At 34.7% G+C, this 18,341-nt stretch overlaps 2 protein-coding genes across 2 annotated transcripts; both read right to left on the bottom strand.

The window, feature by feature from the left end:
* Positions 1–8,122, bottom strand: LOC127505488 (delta-type opioid receptor). Its single transcript, XM_051881074.1, is given in 5 exon segments — positions 1–1,696; positions 3,393–3,519; positions 3,521–3,749; positions 7,574–7,790; positions 7,933–8,122. Coding segments are annotated over 4 exon segments (1,107 nt in total). The 5' UTR covers positions 7,774–7,790; positions 7,933–8,122; the 3' UTR covers positions 1–1,145.
* A 4,158-nt stretch (positions 8,123–12,280) lies between these two features.
* On the bottom strand, positions 12,281–17,507 carry LOC127505330 (neuropeptides B/W receptor type 2). Its single transcript, XM_051880796.1, has 2 exons — positions 17,457–17,507; positions 12,281–15,524 (listed from the first exon to the last, which is right to left on the bottom strand). The coding sequence occupies exons 1-2, from the start codon at positions 17,505–17,507 to the stop codon at positions 14,517–14,519; spliced, it is 1,059 nt and encodes a 352-aa protein (XP_051736756.1). The 3' UTR covers positions 12,281–14,516.
* Positions 17,508–18,341: the final 834 nt, after the last annotated feature.

Raw genomic sequence — 18,341 nt, 5'->3', positions numbered from 1 at the left:
TCACATGAACTGTTTTAAATATGTCTTTAGTACCTTTTTGGGTGTTTGAAAGTGTTAATTATCTTGCTGGCAATGATCTCACTGAAATTTCATTTTTGGGTGAACTAACCCTTTAATTATCTGTTATATACACTACTATTCAAAAGCGTGGGGTCTGTCAGATTTTTTAATGTTTCTGAAAGATGTCTCTTATGCTTACCAAGGCTGCATTTATTTTATTAAAAACAGTGCAGTAACACTGTATGAGTATGTGTAGTATGTATATATTTTAATTTAATACTATTTTACTTGTATTGTATTGTAATATACTAGTATGTTTAGGACAAAGCATTTATAATCCCTTTCTTTCTTTCTTTCTTTTTTTTTGGTAAATGCCTTTGTTTAATCTCATCTTGATTTCTTAGTCAATATATCAAAACAAATGTAATTGTTTTCATGTGATGGAAAAGGTGATTTTTTTCCTGAACACTTGTTGTTAATGTTGAAAACAGTTGTGCTTAATGTTTGTGAAAAATATAAATTTTTTATTGATGAAGAGAAAGTTCAAAAGAATAGCATTTATTTGATATATTCATATTCTTTGTAACAATGTGTCTTTACTGTCTCCTTTGGTCAATTTATTCCATCCTTGCTGAATAAAAGTATTAATTTCTTTAAAAGAATATTTCTGACCTAAGACTTCTGAATTGTAGTACTAGTATATATAAGTTGTTATATATGTACTTTACTCAAACATTACAAGCTGTTAAAAAAATAAATCAACAAAATCCAATAAACCAGTTTCATAACAAAAGCAGTACATTTACAAAACAAAATACCAACTATATTGTAATATAATAATTTAGAATAAATTATTAATATAAATACTATATAATTAGTTATTTAATTATATAAGGGCTACAATAAACCATGTAAATATTATACACTATAAAACTCAAAAAGGAGGGGAAAAAGCCCTTTTGTCCCATGTGAAACAATCCATACTTCCAATTCTGAATCGCCACAAATCATCTGCCAGCTAAAGACAAAATAAGCAAAAATGTAAACCAGACAAAAGCCTCAATGTTCCCACAATCTTACTCAATTCTAACTTTCTTTGTGAATGCCAAGGTTACCATGCAAGAATACGGCCAAATAGAAAATCTCTAATCCACACATACTGGAATGGCACCTTCATCAATAACCACCTCTTTTTCTTCCTCCTCAGCAAATTCTCTCTCCTGCCTCAGTGACCTCTTGTTCTGGTCTTCCAAGAACAAACTGGAGTTGGCCGGGATACAGAACTCGCGGAAGCACCGCTTGAAGTTTTCATCCAGGAAGGCATAGAGGACAGGGTTTAAGCAACTGTTAGCGTAGCCCAGAGCAATGCAAAAATGCAAGGCTGCAACTGAGGATTGACTGGCCCCAAGATCCACATGACCCAAGGCCTGGATCAAAGCTAAGACCTGCACCGGCATCCAGCACAACACAAAAGCAGCTACCACAGACAGTACCATATAGGTGATTCTCCTCAGATTCCGGTCTTTCTCTCTTGATCCGGACAGGAGACGGACACTGCGCAGACGTCGTACCATCAACCCGTAGCAGACGCTTATGATCACCACAGGAATCAGGAAAGAGAAGAGGAACACGCAAATCACAAACACAGGCCCCCAGTGTTCTTTTGGTTTAGGCAGGTTCAGCATGCACTCAGCGCCTGCACAGAGATAAAGTCAGGGAATGAATCGAAAAGTTTTAAAGTATCAAGATTTACCATTAATCATGAGTGGACTGATGAAATGGAAAGCAACATCTTCCTCTTTGGAAGGGAACACAAGTTAGAAGAGCGATTAAATGGATGCCTGTTTATGTTACTATTCAAAAGTGCACCAAGTAATATTTCTTCTGCTAAAAAGTGAACAGTACTTTTGACAAATACACTATTGTTCAAAAGTTTGGGGTCGGTATGATTTTTTATATGTTTTTAAGTCCTTTATGCTCACCAAGGCTGTATTTATTTAATCAAAAATACAGTAAAACATTGATAAATATTAATTGAAAATAACTGTTTTCTCTTTTACTTTAAAATGTAATATATTCCTGTGATGGCAAAGCTGAATTTTCTCCAGCGTTTCAGTGTCAAATGATCCTTCAGAAATCATTCTAATATGCTTATTTGATGTTGAAAACATTGCTACTTAACATTTCTGTGGAAACCGTGATGCATATTTTTCAGTATGAACAGAGGTTCAAAAGAACAGCATTTATTTTTAATAGAAAACATTTGTAACACTATAAATGTCTTTACTGTAACTTTTGACCAATTTAATGCATACTTACTGAATAAAAGTATGATTTTTTTTAAAAATAAACGGTAAAAAAAAAAAATGGTAGTGTATGTTTCAAAGGTTATAGACTTATACATAAATATTTAAGTAATCATTGATGTACACAAAGTCATATACATGCACATTTTAATTGTATTTAAATGTCAATTTGGTTTATGTTAATTTAATGTTTTTTTTTATTTTGTATAAAAAATTGTCTGCCCCTTTGCAGGCTGGTCAATAAAACAAAAACTTACTTAGTGCACCTTTAAAACCCTCTGGTGCTCTTCACGTGGTGGTCAAGAATGACAGATTTTATTTTTTTTTTTTCAATTAAATGAATGTACTATATTTTTGTTCGATAATGTTTTTTATTTAATATTTTGTATTTTTAGGGGATTTTATTTTAAGATTCTGAATTATATTATTGCTGAAGTGAAAAAAGTTTAAAAGTTACAGAATATTACGTTTTGTTATGAAAAATGGAAAAAAATACTATTTTAAATTTTTATATGAAATATATGTTTTCAAAAACATGTTTTGCTCTAAAATCAAAGCCATAAATCTAAACAAGTTGTGTTCTAAATTTGAGCTTGATATCTCAAAAAATGAGCTCTCAGTAAGATTTTGTTTGGCCGCAGTACCAAAAGTTTCCACTAGATGAAATTTGTCTCCCATTCATTTCCAATGCGGTCATTTTTTAACACAAGTGTGACTATTTTTTTCAGGACCATTTAACTTTTCGATTCATGTCCATGATTTTTTTTTTTTTTTTCACATAGCAAGTGCCAAAACTTTTACCAAATTTCATACCATTCCGATGAAGTAAAAAATTCTAAAAAAAAAAAAAAAAAAAAAATTCGTTCAAAATTGACCAAAGAGCACCAGAGAGTTAAATCACAGTAAAACTTCATATATTATCATTTTAGGTACAACTGCCTAAGTAAAAGTTGTGTACCAAAAACACCAACATCAACGTGACGTCAACCAGACAAAAACAGATTGACATTTTCATGACATGATGAACAAACATGCTTCGGAAATGGCAGGTTGACACAGGATAATGAGAAAAAAGAACAAAACTACCGTAAACATCCTCCTCCACCTGACCCATGATCATAACAGGCAGTCCTACGGCTGACGCCAGCACCCACACAGCCACGTTGATCAGCTTGGCCCGGAGCGGGGTGCGAACTGTCAGGGAGCGCACAGGGGTGGCAGACGGCTATGTAGCGATCCACACTCATTATGGTCAGGGTGAAGACACTTGTGAACATGTTGTAATAGTCAATGGCCACCACAGCCTTGCATAGAGCCAAACCAAAGGGCCAGAAACCAAGGATGACATCAGTGCCTTGGAAAGGAAGAGTGGCCAGGACTAGTGCATCAGCCAAGGCCAGGTTAAAGATGTAAATGTTGGTGGCCGTTTTCATCTTTGTGTACCTGCAGCATGTACAAATATCACTGTGCAAAATACTTCATAGCATGTTTCTGAAAACAAAAGAAATGTTAGTCATTTAATAAGAGTATTTAAAGCTGTGTTTAATTTCTGAATACTATATATATATAATATTATATACATATATACATACATACATATATATATATATATATATATATATTATTATTATTATTATTATTATTAACTTATGAGTTTTGAGTAAATAAAATACAAAAATAAAATATGTAGGTTTTTCTAGACATAAAATAGTTCTGTGGAAACCAAACACATGACCTGTTCACAACTTCACATGATATTTAAGGGAAATAGTTTTTGCTTTGTATGTATGTATAGTTTTACTCATGGAGAAGATGCATGCAAAATTCTTTTTAACTTAGACATGGAAACACAGTATTATCATATATTGATTATCTGCCATTGTTTGAAATGCCCTCCTAGATGACATGACCTATTGACAAAGACAAGGATGAGCAAGAGCATCATTCACAAAGCAAATGACCGTGACTATATATGGATCTTAAGTATTACAAGTGTTATAATGATAAATATTTCATTAGAATTATAAAGCAGTCATCCTTATATTTAAATATGCAGTTTAAAAGTGATCAAATTAAATATATTCTGGATATTAAGGAAAAACGATTAGTGATGTGGTGAAACCTTAAAAATCCTCAAAAGAGGTAGAATGACACTTTTCAGTCCAAATTCAGTGAAGCTCAGAGACAGGCTGTGTCTTAAAAGGTAAAGAAATTGCAGGCGGCGCTTGGTAACCAGCCTAGCAACAGGTTTTAAAATAGGCCCATAGGACTATATATCAGCACGTCTAAGTAATGACCATATACGTGAATGCATGAACAAGCACATTATAACACAGAGCTTAAAGACAAAGACACGACGCTTTTCCACGTACACACACACACACCATAAGCATGTACAAACTACCTTTAAGGACATTTTCCCTTAAAAACATGAGGTGATGCAGCTAATCTATTTCCTGACTTGTAATTATGAAGCAGTTTTCCTTGTACATTAGATCAGCATGGAATTCCTTCATAATTATACCTTCAGCAAAATACAAGCATGAGAGAGGCGAGACAAAATTACTAGATGGCCGTGCCATCATGTTAAAGCAAATGAACAGGCAAAGAGTGCGAGTCGGTAAATTAAGGGGACATTTAGCATTTTTTCTCTGCAATCAAACCTACATTAATTCCTCTTTCCCTGAATTAAACCTCAGCAATTGCTGAAAAAAAAAATGTTTAATGATTGTAACACTCATTGTGTATTCTGTTAATGCGAACTCTTTCTGTGCTGATCGAAAAGCAGTGTCTTGGTCTCAGTCTACAGCTGTTTCACGCCAGGGAGGTTTGGATGAGAACCAAATGTTTATTTAGCATTGTAATGAACAAGCAGGCTTGAGACACGACGCTGGCAGGAAAAGTAATTAGCAAGCATCAGAAAAGAAAAAAAAATAATGGTGTTGTAAATATTTCACTGTATTAATGTACAGTTCAGGGCAAGAACATGCTGAGTGCTCTAAGTGGTGGGTAACAAGCAAAAAATGTGGTTGCAGGTCTGCTCTGGTGAGAAAACAATGCTGAATGCAATAATCACACAGCCATATAATTGGTTTAAAAGGGAGGAGAAAACGTTTCTCATATCATTTGTTGCATTCAATTAAACTGTTATGTATTTGGCTGAAAATAATTTGGTCGAAGAAAAGCAAAGTATGTTGCAGGATGCAAATTAAAATAGATATTCATAGATTGTTTGTATTTTTGTTTACTTTTTATAACCAATTTTATTCTGTGTAGGCATGAAATTTGGATGCTCAAACAAATCCAGCTGAGAACCACATACAATAAAACCTAAAATGAACATTCCCAGAAGGTTTGATAATGGTTTTCCTGAAAATAACAGAGAACCATACATTAGCGTTATGGTAATATTCTGTGTTTGCTGGGCACTGCTCTAATCAAAAATGTGAATCATTTTAAATAATAACCAAGGACAAGTTAATAAAAAGACATGAAGTGATGTTGCAGCAACATGAACATATGATTATGCTTTTTTACCCTATAACGCCAACAATATCAAATTTGATTCATGAATTTCTAAAGCTTCTAAATATCTTTACTGTACTTCTAAATATCTGTACTGTTAGTGTAAAATGCCTTCTGCTTGATAGTTCATATTTTAGCAAGTAAAAGACCTTTTAGTATAGGCCTAATTCTATAAATGTCCACCTTCAGGTCGTCATCTTTTTGTTGTGAAATTTTAAATAATTTGTACGAAGTAAATGTAAAAATAACTTTTATATTGTTAGTAGAGATGCACCAGTACTAAATTTCTCAGCCGATACCGATAGCTGATTATTTGGAATGATTTCTGCCGACAATGATAGTTTGATTTTCTTAAAGAAAAACAATCTTTCCCAACTAATGCTGTAAACTATACAGGGAATCCTCTCATTTGGTACATTACTACAATATTAGAGGTTAAAATTAACAACAAAGCCCAAACTATTATATTCGATTGCTATTTATTTTCAGATATAATAGTAATTATACACTGAACAATTTCTTCACACACAGTATGAGTTGCAGTCTGAACACGTTTTCCCACCCCCTTTTGATTAAGAGGATATAATGGGCCCTGATCATCGGCTGTTTTTAAACTATAGGCCGATAGTGAAAAGAACTGTTTTTATCAACCAATACAGATTATTAGCCGATACATCATTGCATTCCTAACTGTGAGTAATATTTCAAGATGAATATTTATCGGACTGAAGTAATTTGGGTTTATCACATTATGTAAGTAATTGTAAATATGATACAACAGGCTTATTATGAGTAGGGATGCACGATATATCGGCCACCATATATGTTCATTTTTAATGTTATCGTTATCGGCCCGATAAGAAAATTTGTCCGATATATTAAAGCCGATAGATAATGGATTATTTCCTTCAGATGCGCACCGTTCGCCATGACGGTTTTGAATTGCCTTGAAATATGATTGGAGTCATACAGAAAATACAGTTAAGTGCAAAATGTGCAGCGCAAGTCTGTCATATAGGCTACATAAAATTATAATAAGAACATTATAATTATGTGCTTGGGACATGGCTTTAATGATGAACCTTTTGTTTTTGTAATCAGGCTCTCAAAAATTATATAAAAATTTGGATTCAGATTTATCAGCCAATATATCGGTTATCGGCTTTCGAATATAAAAAAGTATCGGTTATCGGTATCGGCCAAAATTTTCATATCGGTACATCCCTACTTTTGAGGCTTTTATTTTCTCACAATAACCACTGTGTTGCACAGTGCATTATATGTTTTGCCCCCTACAATTAGTACTACAAAGCTTTGATCATAAAACATTACTAATACATAGTATTGGGAAACACAAAGTAACGACTGATATTTATATGCGTGTTATGTATGTAGTTTGCTATACTGTTGAATGAATAAAAAAAAAAAATTAATTAAACTGCTGTGTTCTTTTCTTACTCAAATGTGAGCTCCATATTCTCACTATATTATACTATATGGGCCATAAAAGCCTGATATATCAAATATAAAACAAGACATCAAACACATATGTTCCATTTCAAAAGATCAGATTTTTCTGACTGTTATTTCATATGTCAGGCATTACAGTGCTAACTTTATAAACAACCCTAATCACCTTACATGCTTTAAACTGGTTCTCCTCCTCTATATATGGCCATATTGACCTCTCACTCTAGTCTAGCACTTACACTTAGTATGTAGACCTGAAAACTTATTCTCACCTGATAATTACAAACATGACCAGACAGTTCCCCACGAGCCCCACCACGCACACTATCAAGTAGACCACAACGACGGTGATCTTTGCGCTCCTAGGTAGCGGTTCATCTACATCATCTAACGTTAGCTCACTTAAATTCCTCTGAAAACCTGAGTCGTTGAACATCTGTTGGACGTCGGACAACTCGAGCAACTCCATCATGAAGAGAGCGCCTAGAACTGTTGAACAGAAGACAGAATGCAAACAAAAACTTGCATATATCTCACAACAAGCAATTGAATAGACTTAAATCGGGTTTAAACGGCGCCCACACCCTTAAATATCTTTATATCCTCTCTGAGGGAGTAGTATTGTACTTACCTCATGAAAGTGCACACCAAGCTTAAAGTGTGTGACGCTGTCCGGTGAAATTGCAGAAGGATGGATTCATCTTAACTCAAGATAAAAAGATATTCATACCGCTTAAGATTTCATTATCAGCGAGACGAATATCCTCACCATAGAGTCCGTCGCTCACTTCGCGCACATTAGGACGTTACAGTAATCTAACATTGCGCGTGCGCGTGAGTGTGCGCGCGCTCGCGCCTGTGTGTACAAGTTTAGCTCCAGGGTTGGTTGCTACACTTCTCATTCCTTGTTGAATATCTCTAGTGGAACAAATATTGAGATAACCTAGCTAGGTACAAAAGAAATGTTAAGTCCCTGGGTTAAAAAAGAAGCAAATTTAATGTAACAAAATATTTGATTTGTGATAGGCTTCACAATCTTTTTAAACATTGTAAAAGAAAAAATGAATCAATTTTAATTGTCTACACACAAACTTTAAGTAATGTACACTGCCAGTCAAAAGTTTGGAAACATTACTATTTTTAATGTTTTTGAACGAAGTCTCTTATGCTCATTAAGGCTGCATTTATTTCATAATAAATACAGAAAAAAACAGTAATATTGTGAAATATTATTACAATTTAAAATGATGGTTTTCTATTTTAATATACTTTAAAATATAATTTATTTCTGTGATCAAAGCTGAATTTTCAGCATCATTACTCCAGTCTTCAGTGTCACATGATCCTTCAGAAATCATTCTAATATACTGATTTGCTACTCAGTTTTTATCAATGTTGGAAACAGTTGTGTTGCTTAATATTTTTTGGAACCTTTCAGGATTCATTGATGAATAAAAGGTTAAAAAGAACAGCATTTATTCAAAATATAAATCTTTTCTAACAATATAAATCTTTACTAACACTTTTTATCAATTTAACACATCCGTGCTGAATAAAAGTATTAATTTCTTTCAAAAAAAAAAAAGGGAAAAAAATTACTGACCCCAAACTTTTGAACGGTAGTGTGTATTGTTACAAAAGATTTCTATTTTAAATAAATGCTGATATTTTTTAACTTTTTATTCATCAAAAAATCCTGAAAAAGTATCACAGGTTATAAAATAATATTAAGCAGCACAACTGTTTCCAACATTGATAATAAATCAGCATATTACAATGATTTCTGAAGGATCATGTGACACTGAAGACTGGAGTAATGATGCTGACAATTCAGCTTTGCATCACAGAAATAAATTATGTTTTAAAGTATATTAAAATAGAAAACCATAATTTTAAATTGTAGTAATATTTCACAATATTATTGTTTTTTCTCTATTTATTATGAAATAAATGCAGCCTTAATGAGCATAAGAGACTTCGTTCAAAAACATTAAAAATAGGGTAAGACTTTATTTTAGGGTCTTTTAACTAGTTGCTTATTAGCATGCATATTACTAGAATATTGGCTATTTATTAGTACTTATTATGCACATATTAATGCCTTATTCTGCATGACCTTATTCTACATTCTTAATCCTAAACTTAACAACTACCTTACTAACTATTATTAAGCAATAAATTAGGAGTTTATTGAGGGAAAAGTTGTAGTTAATAGTGTTCCCTATACTAAAGTGTTACCAAAAATAGTAATGTTTCCAAACTTTTGACTGGTAGTATATAAACTAAAAATAAAAAGGTGATTTAAATTACCAGTAGCAAGACTTAAGATGTTGTTTTGCTCCTCAGAATATGTTAGTAGCTAGTTAGGGTTAGACTATTCAAAGCATATGGAAGCAAAGTTGAACTTCTTCTTAGCTGATACAGAACCAAACAGGTAACCACCTATAGCTGGTATAATAATGTCCGACTGTTATGACCCTATTTTCGACCTTCTTAAAAGGTTGCAGTGTTTAAATAAGCTTCAGCTTATTTATGGAGACACTGAGGCACCCAGCCAAAAGTGCATTACAATAATTGAGTCTTAAAGTTATGAATGGATGACCTAACTTCTTACCATATGAATCCCATATAAATTTAGCAAAAGGAACTTACCAGACATGTAGTCTTTTTTTTACACACTTGATGCAATCCACCATCTTGGAAAACTGTCAAATTTCATCTGGTCTAGAGGAAATATGTTGTCTTCTGCATAACAATGAAAGCTAAAGGCTAATGGCGTCTAAAAAGAGCATGTATAAATAGTGTTTATTGCTTTATACGGAGAGAAACTGCCCTCTGCTGAAGGGCATTGCACAAGATCTGAAGCTGAAACCTTTTTTGCTGTGGAATTCACCATCACTAATCACAAGTTAAATATATCATATGACTGTTTCAGAACACTGAATTCAGCAAAGCACTATAGGTGGATAATATGGTGTATACTGAGATTTGGATGCAGCACTGACTGAGACAGACATATTATAATGACAATCATGCGAAGCATAATGCAGTTAAAGGCCATTAGGCCACCCCTGTGTCTTCCGTTGAGATTAGTTACTTGGAGGCACTAAAACAATTAAAATGCACAGAAATATAATGAAGAATAAGTGACTAACCTGCTTTCGAAATAATATTGTGGTAGCTTTACACTTTAAGACTCTTTTCTTACCCTATGCTGCACAGCATTTAACACACAGAACTAGATAAAACACTCACATTTAACCTTGAGAAGAAAATTTACAATGCCTTTGCTGGTGCCATCTTATTTACAGTGAAAGCCTTTACTCATGGCTGTTGGTGATGCAGTATGACAGAGAGAGAGAGAGAGAAGTGAAGCTGGAGAATATTTATAGTGATGTTGTGCTGTGGGCTACAGGGTGTTTATAAGGCAGCACACTCGGCTAGCATTACTGCAGCTCGTGGTGGAGATAAATGAGGGGATATTTTGTATCCCTTTGGAGAACATTCTCAGAAATGTGAGGCAATCAATTTTCAACCTGCACTCACAAAACAGCAGCTCTGAAAAGCAGAGGTTGGAAGACTCAGAGCGGTGCCAGGGACAAAATGAGCTGGAGAGGAACTGGAAATGATCGCAGCGACAGGCGAGAGACAATGTGGTGACAGGTGGAAGAGAAACAAAAGATAGAAAAACAAGTAATGTGAAATGGACACTGTGACTTGTTCATTTGAAATGCCTCTTCCTCACCAAGCCAGCATATATAGGCAATATATATATGAAGCATGTGTGTTTACAATGGTATTTGGGTTCAAAACTGAAACAAACTTGCTGGATAAATATCTTTTCTTCTCAAAAGAGATTCTGTATCCGAGACAAACACAAAGTTACCCCTGTGTATGAGAATCACCATTACATCGCCTTTAAATGCCCTCCAGTGCAATTGAATGAGGAGTAATAGCTAATAGAAATGCTTAGAAAGTCTGAGATAATGAAATTCACAATACCAGTGACCTGAATGCTCAATAAAACCCTGTCCTTAAGAGCTCCGCATGGAATGAAGCAATCATTATAGATTTAAGAAGAGGAGAACAGAGGGAAATTGTTACATGCTCAATAACTTAAATGAGAAGTAATGATTAAACTTAATCAGCATAGCATGTTCAGTAAGAACATTTATCTGAAAGAGAAAAGTAAGGCCATTTCACATAAGAGTCTTTAAGATCTCTGAAATAACTTTTTGATCTTTTAAAGATGTTCCTCTATGGTCTAAAGTTAACTTGAATGAGAGAGATCATTAAGCTTCTAGCTAGTTAGTTGTTAATGGAGAATTTTATTATGGTTGTTAGACAATTCTGTTCTAAGTTTTTAGGTTTTGTTTTGTGAATGTATACAGACATCAGTAGGCTATAATGACCTTGTTCTTTCGCCTAAAATACATTAATATGATTCATTAACAAATATTGTAATAGAATTAGTGAGAATTTTAGGATATTTGTCATACATGTCTTAGAGCTTTTATTTAAAACTGTATCAGTATCTTCCTAATTAAGAGAATGTGTTAAAGACAAGAAATCATGAAAAAGACAACATGATATTGCCCTGCCCTCTTCTGGTAAAATTAGGTATTACAGAACAGCAGTTTTCAATTAGCCTACTTGTTCTGTCACTGGTTCACTCAGTAAGATATATCTCGGTTCACTTGACAAATTAAGGGGCTGAAATATTATAAATATTTCCTTACATACAATTTGAAAAGTTTTCATTTTAACTTCATTCACTCGAGAGAAAAAAAAATAAACGTACTGAACAGTGCAACTCTTCATGCACATTTATTAATCACCAACATCGAACACAAGCATAAGGATTTTCAAGAATATTATTATACAAAACACTCCCACACTACAAAGCGAGAGATAAATAACAGATAAATATAATAATCTAATATAATTATATAATAATATAATAATAGGCTATATTTACACATATTAGTTTACTCATGTAATGTACATATTTATTTTCACTTCAAGACAAGTTTTACAAATTTGTGTTAATTAAACTCGTAGCATATTGTTAAAAAACAACATTAAAATAGGCAAATTAAGTGCTAAAATCAAAGTGGTTCCAAAGTCACACACACATACAGAATGTTCATTAGTAGCATTACAAGTAACTTGAGTTACGTAATCAGATTACTTTTTTCAAGTAACTAGTAAAGTAACGCATTACTTTTTCAATTTACAACAAAATATCCAAGTTACTTTTTCAAATAAGTATCGCAAGTTACTTTTTCACATTTATTGACTGACAGATCTCCTGTCACCATGTTGAGAGAAATAAAGGAGTTGTTGTGTGCGCTGTGTGTAAACATGATGTTACTGTAGTTCTAGAATAAATGTGAACATGCATTTACTCATCTCACTCGCACGAAAACATTCAGTATTCCTCAGAATGAATAAAAACCGTGAAATGCAATCTCAGAATTTTACGCAAACTTGTAATAATTAAATATATTAAATTACACAAATATACTTTAGGCCTATGTATATACTAATCTCACTTTATCAACCAATGTCTTTGCTGCTGACCTTCAGTGATCCAATTCAACCATATTAATAAGCAAAAATTACTTTGTATTAGATTTAGAAATAAGAGTGTTGAACTTCCTTCTCCTGTGTCCTATCAAATACTATAGAATAACACAAGACGCATCATTTGTATTGTTTTGAATGGGAGAAAGTGCAACGCGCAATATGGCGGAATAAGTCCCGCCTTCTAAATAAGAGCCAATCGCCGATTGGAAAAGTCATCGCGTCACTGCAGCGGCCGTTAGAAGCTCCGGTTCCTATGGCCCTGTCCCAAATGGCGCACTTCATGTGCACTTTCGGTCTTGTGGACTTACAATGGCCGCTGCGTGCGTGTGTCCATTAAGTCCACAAGACCGCAAGGTGTCCCATTCGTCATTTAAGCTTAAAGAAGGGTGCTCGTGAGCGCCCCCTTTGCAGTTGCTATGCGCACTTCTGCTGAGCCCGCAAGACTGTGGCTGTGTTCGAAATCACCCCCTATACCCTTACATAGGGCACTATTTGAGGGGACAGCCATTTGTAGTGGTGTCCGAAACCATAGTGGACGATGTTGAGTGCACTCATTCAATCCCACAATGCACCGCAATAACGAGTGTACAACCGATGCACGCCCAATGGCTAGAGAATACCCATAATGCACTGTGAGAGTCGCGCGCTGAATGAATTCCCGCGTCTCGCCAGGAGATGGCGCCCGCAGCTGAATCAGTCATCCATTCATTTTCCAAACCGCGCTGGTCCAGCATTATCATACAGGTATAAATTCCTTTTTAATTAATCATTAAATCGTTTAAAAGGTTTGAACATGCTAGTTCAACATAAATATTCATTACTACTGGAGCTGCCAGTTTGCTACATTTCAAAAGATTATTAAACAGTAGCACAAACTATGCGAAATCGGCAGCCCTTCCGGTGCACTCAGTGTCCGAATTCACTCACTCGTTTCATTCACTCCTTCAAGTGGACTATATTAGTGGACTAATGTAGGGAATAGTGAATGAGGGTATAGGGGGCGATTTCAAACACAGCACATGAGCTACGCAGAGGACTTTACCCGGCAGTCAAAGCGGCATTACGTCATGAGTAGTGAGAACTCAGAGGAAGACTGTGAGGGTTTAGGGTGCCATTTGGGACAGGGCCTGAGTCCTGCACTTTCACGATGTAATGCCGCTTTCAATAAAGCTTATTGCTTTATTTGGTGTGAAAGGGCCTTAACATTTGCCAAAAACAGAACTTTTTTGTTGTTTTTATTTAAAACAAAACAAAACAAGCTAGCCCTGCCCAGGTGAGAAAAAGTAATGCAAAAGTAACGTAACGCATTACTTTTCATAAAAAGTCACGCAATTCGTTACTTTTTAGAGAGTAACGCAATATTGTAATGCATTACTTTTGAAAGTAACTTTTCCCAAGCCTACTTTTCTGCACCACTTCAAATTTAATTACTGATAAGGTAAAATAATGTTGAAACTGGACAATGACGAAAACACTTTACAGTGAGAAGATAAGCTACTTTATGAGTCCAGTTAACTGTTTTAAAGTGACTTTTAAAAAGTGGGTTTTGACTTTTGATTTAAAACAGCACAGTTACTATGGGTACTTGGACCTCATTGATGGATTTGTGAGCTTACAAAAGAGGAATCAGCACTCCAGCATTTTCTTAAACGCCTTTCTTAAACTGTCGTCTAAGAACGCGTAAAGGAACGGATTGAGACACGAGTTGGCATAACTCAGTCCCGTGATAAAATAAGAGATACCTATAACCAGCGGGGTGGTGGGCAAGTCTGAGGTGAGGGCGACCACTGTACTCAGGTGGAAGGGTGTCCAACAGAACAAGCAAACGGCAAGCACGATGAAGACCATCATTGTGACTCGCTTCTTGGCTTTATCCAGAGCCTTGCCGTTGGAGTTGAGTCGCGTGCGTCTCAGCTTGTAGAGCATCACGCTATAGAGGATGCAAATGGTCGATACGGGGATGACAAACCCGAGGACCAGCGTGTAGATCCGACTGGCTTTGAACCAGAAACTCTCAGGGCTCGGGAAACTCAAAACGCAGCTCTTCCGGCTCTCCGCGTCGTCGGGACTCACGTAAATACCGGCGAAAAAGGTGAAGGGCATCACGATGAGAATGACTAGAACCCAAACGCTCAGGCTGACCGTCTTGGCTAACCTATAGGTCCGGTGGGGCATCCGTTTGGAGCGCAACGTGGACACCACGACCAGATAGCGGTCCACACTCATCACAGTCAAGAAGAAGATGCTGGAGAAGATGTTGTAGTGGTCTATGGACAGGATCACTTTGCATAAAATCTCTCCAAACGGCCAGTAGTTTAACAGGTGCTCGGCGATATTGATGGGCAACACCAACGTGAAAAGGTCGTCGGCGATGGCCAAATTCAAAATGAATAAGTTGGTGACGGTTTTCATTTTAGGCGCCTTCAAAATCACGTAAATGACAGCGGTGTTGCCCGTGAGTCCCACGGCGCAGATGACTGAGTAAATAACCGGTAGCCAGATGTAGAAGTCGGGGTAGAACATCCACGTTGGAGTAGTGCAGTTGGTTTGGTTATAATCCGGACTGGTCAGGTTGCATAAAGTTTCCATTGTTTTATTCTCCATTTTGTCTTTGAATTCTATCAAAATCAGAACCTATAAAAAGTAAAAAGTAACACTTTATAACAGAAGAAAAAACTACATGCAATGTATGAAATTGTTTCAGTTTGCTTAGTACATAAATATGCATTTTGCATCTGTTAACTAGTTTATCTTTTTAGTTTAAATAAAGTTGTGCATAAAACACAAGATTTTATGTATAATTTCACGAAATAGAAATTGAAGTCAACATACAAGTTAAAATGTTGAGGATTAGTACCTGACAGATCCACACATGCAGGATCTTCTGCTGGTCTGCTCTATTGGTGGTAAATGGCAGAGCGCAACGCTTTTACGCGCTCAATTTTACGCGTGCACGTGTGATGTAAGGCAGACCCTCCAACAGTCCCTCACATTTCATTTTCATTCTGTGTTGTTCAGCAGGAAACACAATACGTTTCACGAAGTGGAATATATCAAGCAGTTAGTCTAAAACAAATGAATACTGCTGTAGAATGAATTGTTCTTGATGCCAACACTTTGGGAGTCAAAAGAGCATGTGTTAAACGGCAGTCAGAACTTAATAAGCAAATTAGTATAATAAAATAAATGAAAATAGAAATATAAAGGAATATAAATGACATAAAAATAATTTGCATTTATAAATAAGCAAATAAATAAATACACACAAGTGGTCAAAAGGAAAACAGCTTGTTTAAAGTGAATTTAATCTGTTTGTGTGTGTCATTTTTGTTCAGACATATATGGGTCATTGATGAATAAGGTTTTTAAAAGTGTAAAAAAAAAACATAATGGAGATATAAGTAATTTTGAAGTTTTATTAAATGTTAACAATGAGATTGTGGTTTTTATAATCAATTAACACTGCTTTTGTCATTTTTTACAAGATGGACAAAATTTGTCACCAAAAAAGTCATTCAGTTTAACCACAATTTCGGTTGTACCGAATGACACTTTTGGTTATACCAAATGACGATATTTTCAAACAATGCTAACAGGCTGATATCTAGCTAGATATCTAGCAAAAGGACAATCAAACATTTTATATTTAGTACAAGTTTTTAAAATATTACATTTTCCATGTTTTATAGCGGTTGTACCGAATGACCTGATGTTTCGGGACATGCGTATGAGCAAGTGAAAACATGAATTTTTCAAATAGTTAAGAGAGAGTTAGTTACTTTGCTTCAAGACCATGTGGTCCTTTGCAGGTGTCTGAATGATGTCACATCCTGTCACATGATACTGACCGCATGACTTGATCCAAAATGGTCCCTTTATATTGGTTACTCCAAATGACATCAATGAAATTCATTTTTCCAGACATTCTTTCTCATAACAAAGCAATGACTTCTACACATAATTTCAATACCATTTTGCACTATATTGATATATGATGTTATAAAATCATGCCAGAATAAAAAATATATACATTTATTACATTTTAAGATATTTTAATCACAAATGAAATGGCTGTATTGGCCTTTGGACGGTTAAACCGAATGACCTTTTGACACTTTAAAATCTTTAAAATACCTTTATATGTAGCAAAATATAATTAAAACCTTTTGGATTCAATAAAAGAGATCTAGTTGTACTACCTTACATACTTTGGATGTCATATCTTTGTTTTTTATTATTATTAAGGCCTTTGGACAAAACAATGACCCGTCACGTCATTGACCCATATACAAAAGTAAAAAATAAAGTAGTAGGCTTACTGACCCTTTGCACCAGTGTTGCCAATTTAGGGATTTTGTCACTAGATTTAGTGACTTACATAGATCAATGATATAGATCAATGAATTTGCCATTATGATGTCATCTAGTGACATTTAGCTACCAGTTTTAGCTACTGTCAATTGAAAGCAGTTGGCAACTCCTTTGCACTTTTGATAAATGTGAGTGCATTAGTTAAAAAGAAGTATAGTCTAATGATGCAAGTGGATACTTGTAAAGCTAGTATACCTGCAGCTGTTTTCCTATAGGGGCTGAAATGTCAGTATGTACAGGCTTCATTTTAAGGCTATTTTTAACATAATTGTCACCATAGTGATTTACAAGTCAACTTTTTTTTCTCTTACAACCCTTTTATGCAGATGACTTCAGGAATTCATTTAAATATATGGTTCTCTAACACCAGCATGCTGCTCTGCTGGAGCTTTAATTATCATGAGGATATATACAGACGCCTGCTGATTTGATGTATATCGACATAAATGTTTTATCATTTAATAAATGTTATTTTTACCTTAATTTTAGATAATGCATGACTCACAATTTATTCATTAGGTTTTCTGAATATATAATGAAATTAGAAGCATGTAACAGTTTTTAAGTGTTTGAGTAAGATGTGAAGCATAGTGTGTCAGTGTAGAGTTCATTTAAGATGTTTTATTCTTAAGAAATTAACTGAAGCAGTACATCAACCATCACTGCTGACATCAGTACTTGCAAAACATAGTTGTCAAGGTAAAGTGTTTGTGGCTGATTGAAATATTAAAAAAATCATACTCTCTAGTCTTCCTTTATACACATATGAGGCTTTCAGAAATCACATATGCTTGATATATAGCATATGATATATAGCATATTTTCAGGTTCATTCTATAAAATTAAGTAAAAGCACTTAAGATGTGTGATTTAAAGTAGCTTTCTCCCCGTAAATCAGAGGCCATTATGTTCTCTCTGAGTGGATGCATATATGTTCTGCTTTAGCCATGACAAAGTATCGATCAAGGTAACATATTAAAAAAAGTGGCTTTCTGATACAAATCTCAGGAACTCTCAGATTTACCTTAAATTAAAAAAAAAAAAAAAAAAAGACATTCAAATATAAATTAATAGGAGTTG

Source organism: Ctenopharyngodon idella, chromosome 22 (genome assembly GCF_019924925.1).
Source record: "Ctenopharyngodon idella isolate HZGC_01 chromosome 22, HZGC01, whole genome shotgun sequence".
NCBI classification, from domain to species: Eukaryota; Metazoa; Chordata; class Actinopteri; order Cypriniformes; family Xenocyprididae; genus Ctenopharyngodon; species Ctenopharyngodon idella.
Note: the sequence above shows the minus strand (reverse complement) of the source record. Positions and strands in the feature narration are given on the sequence as shown.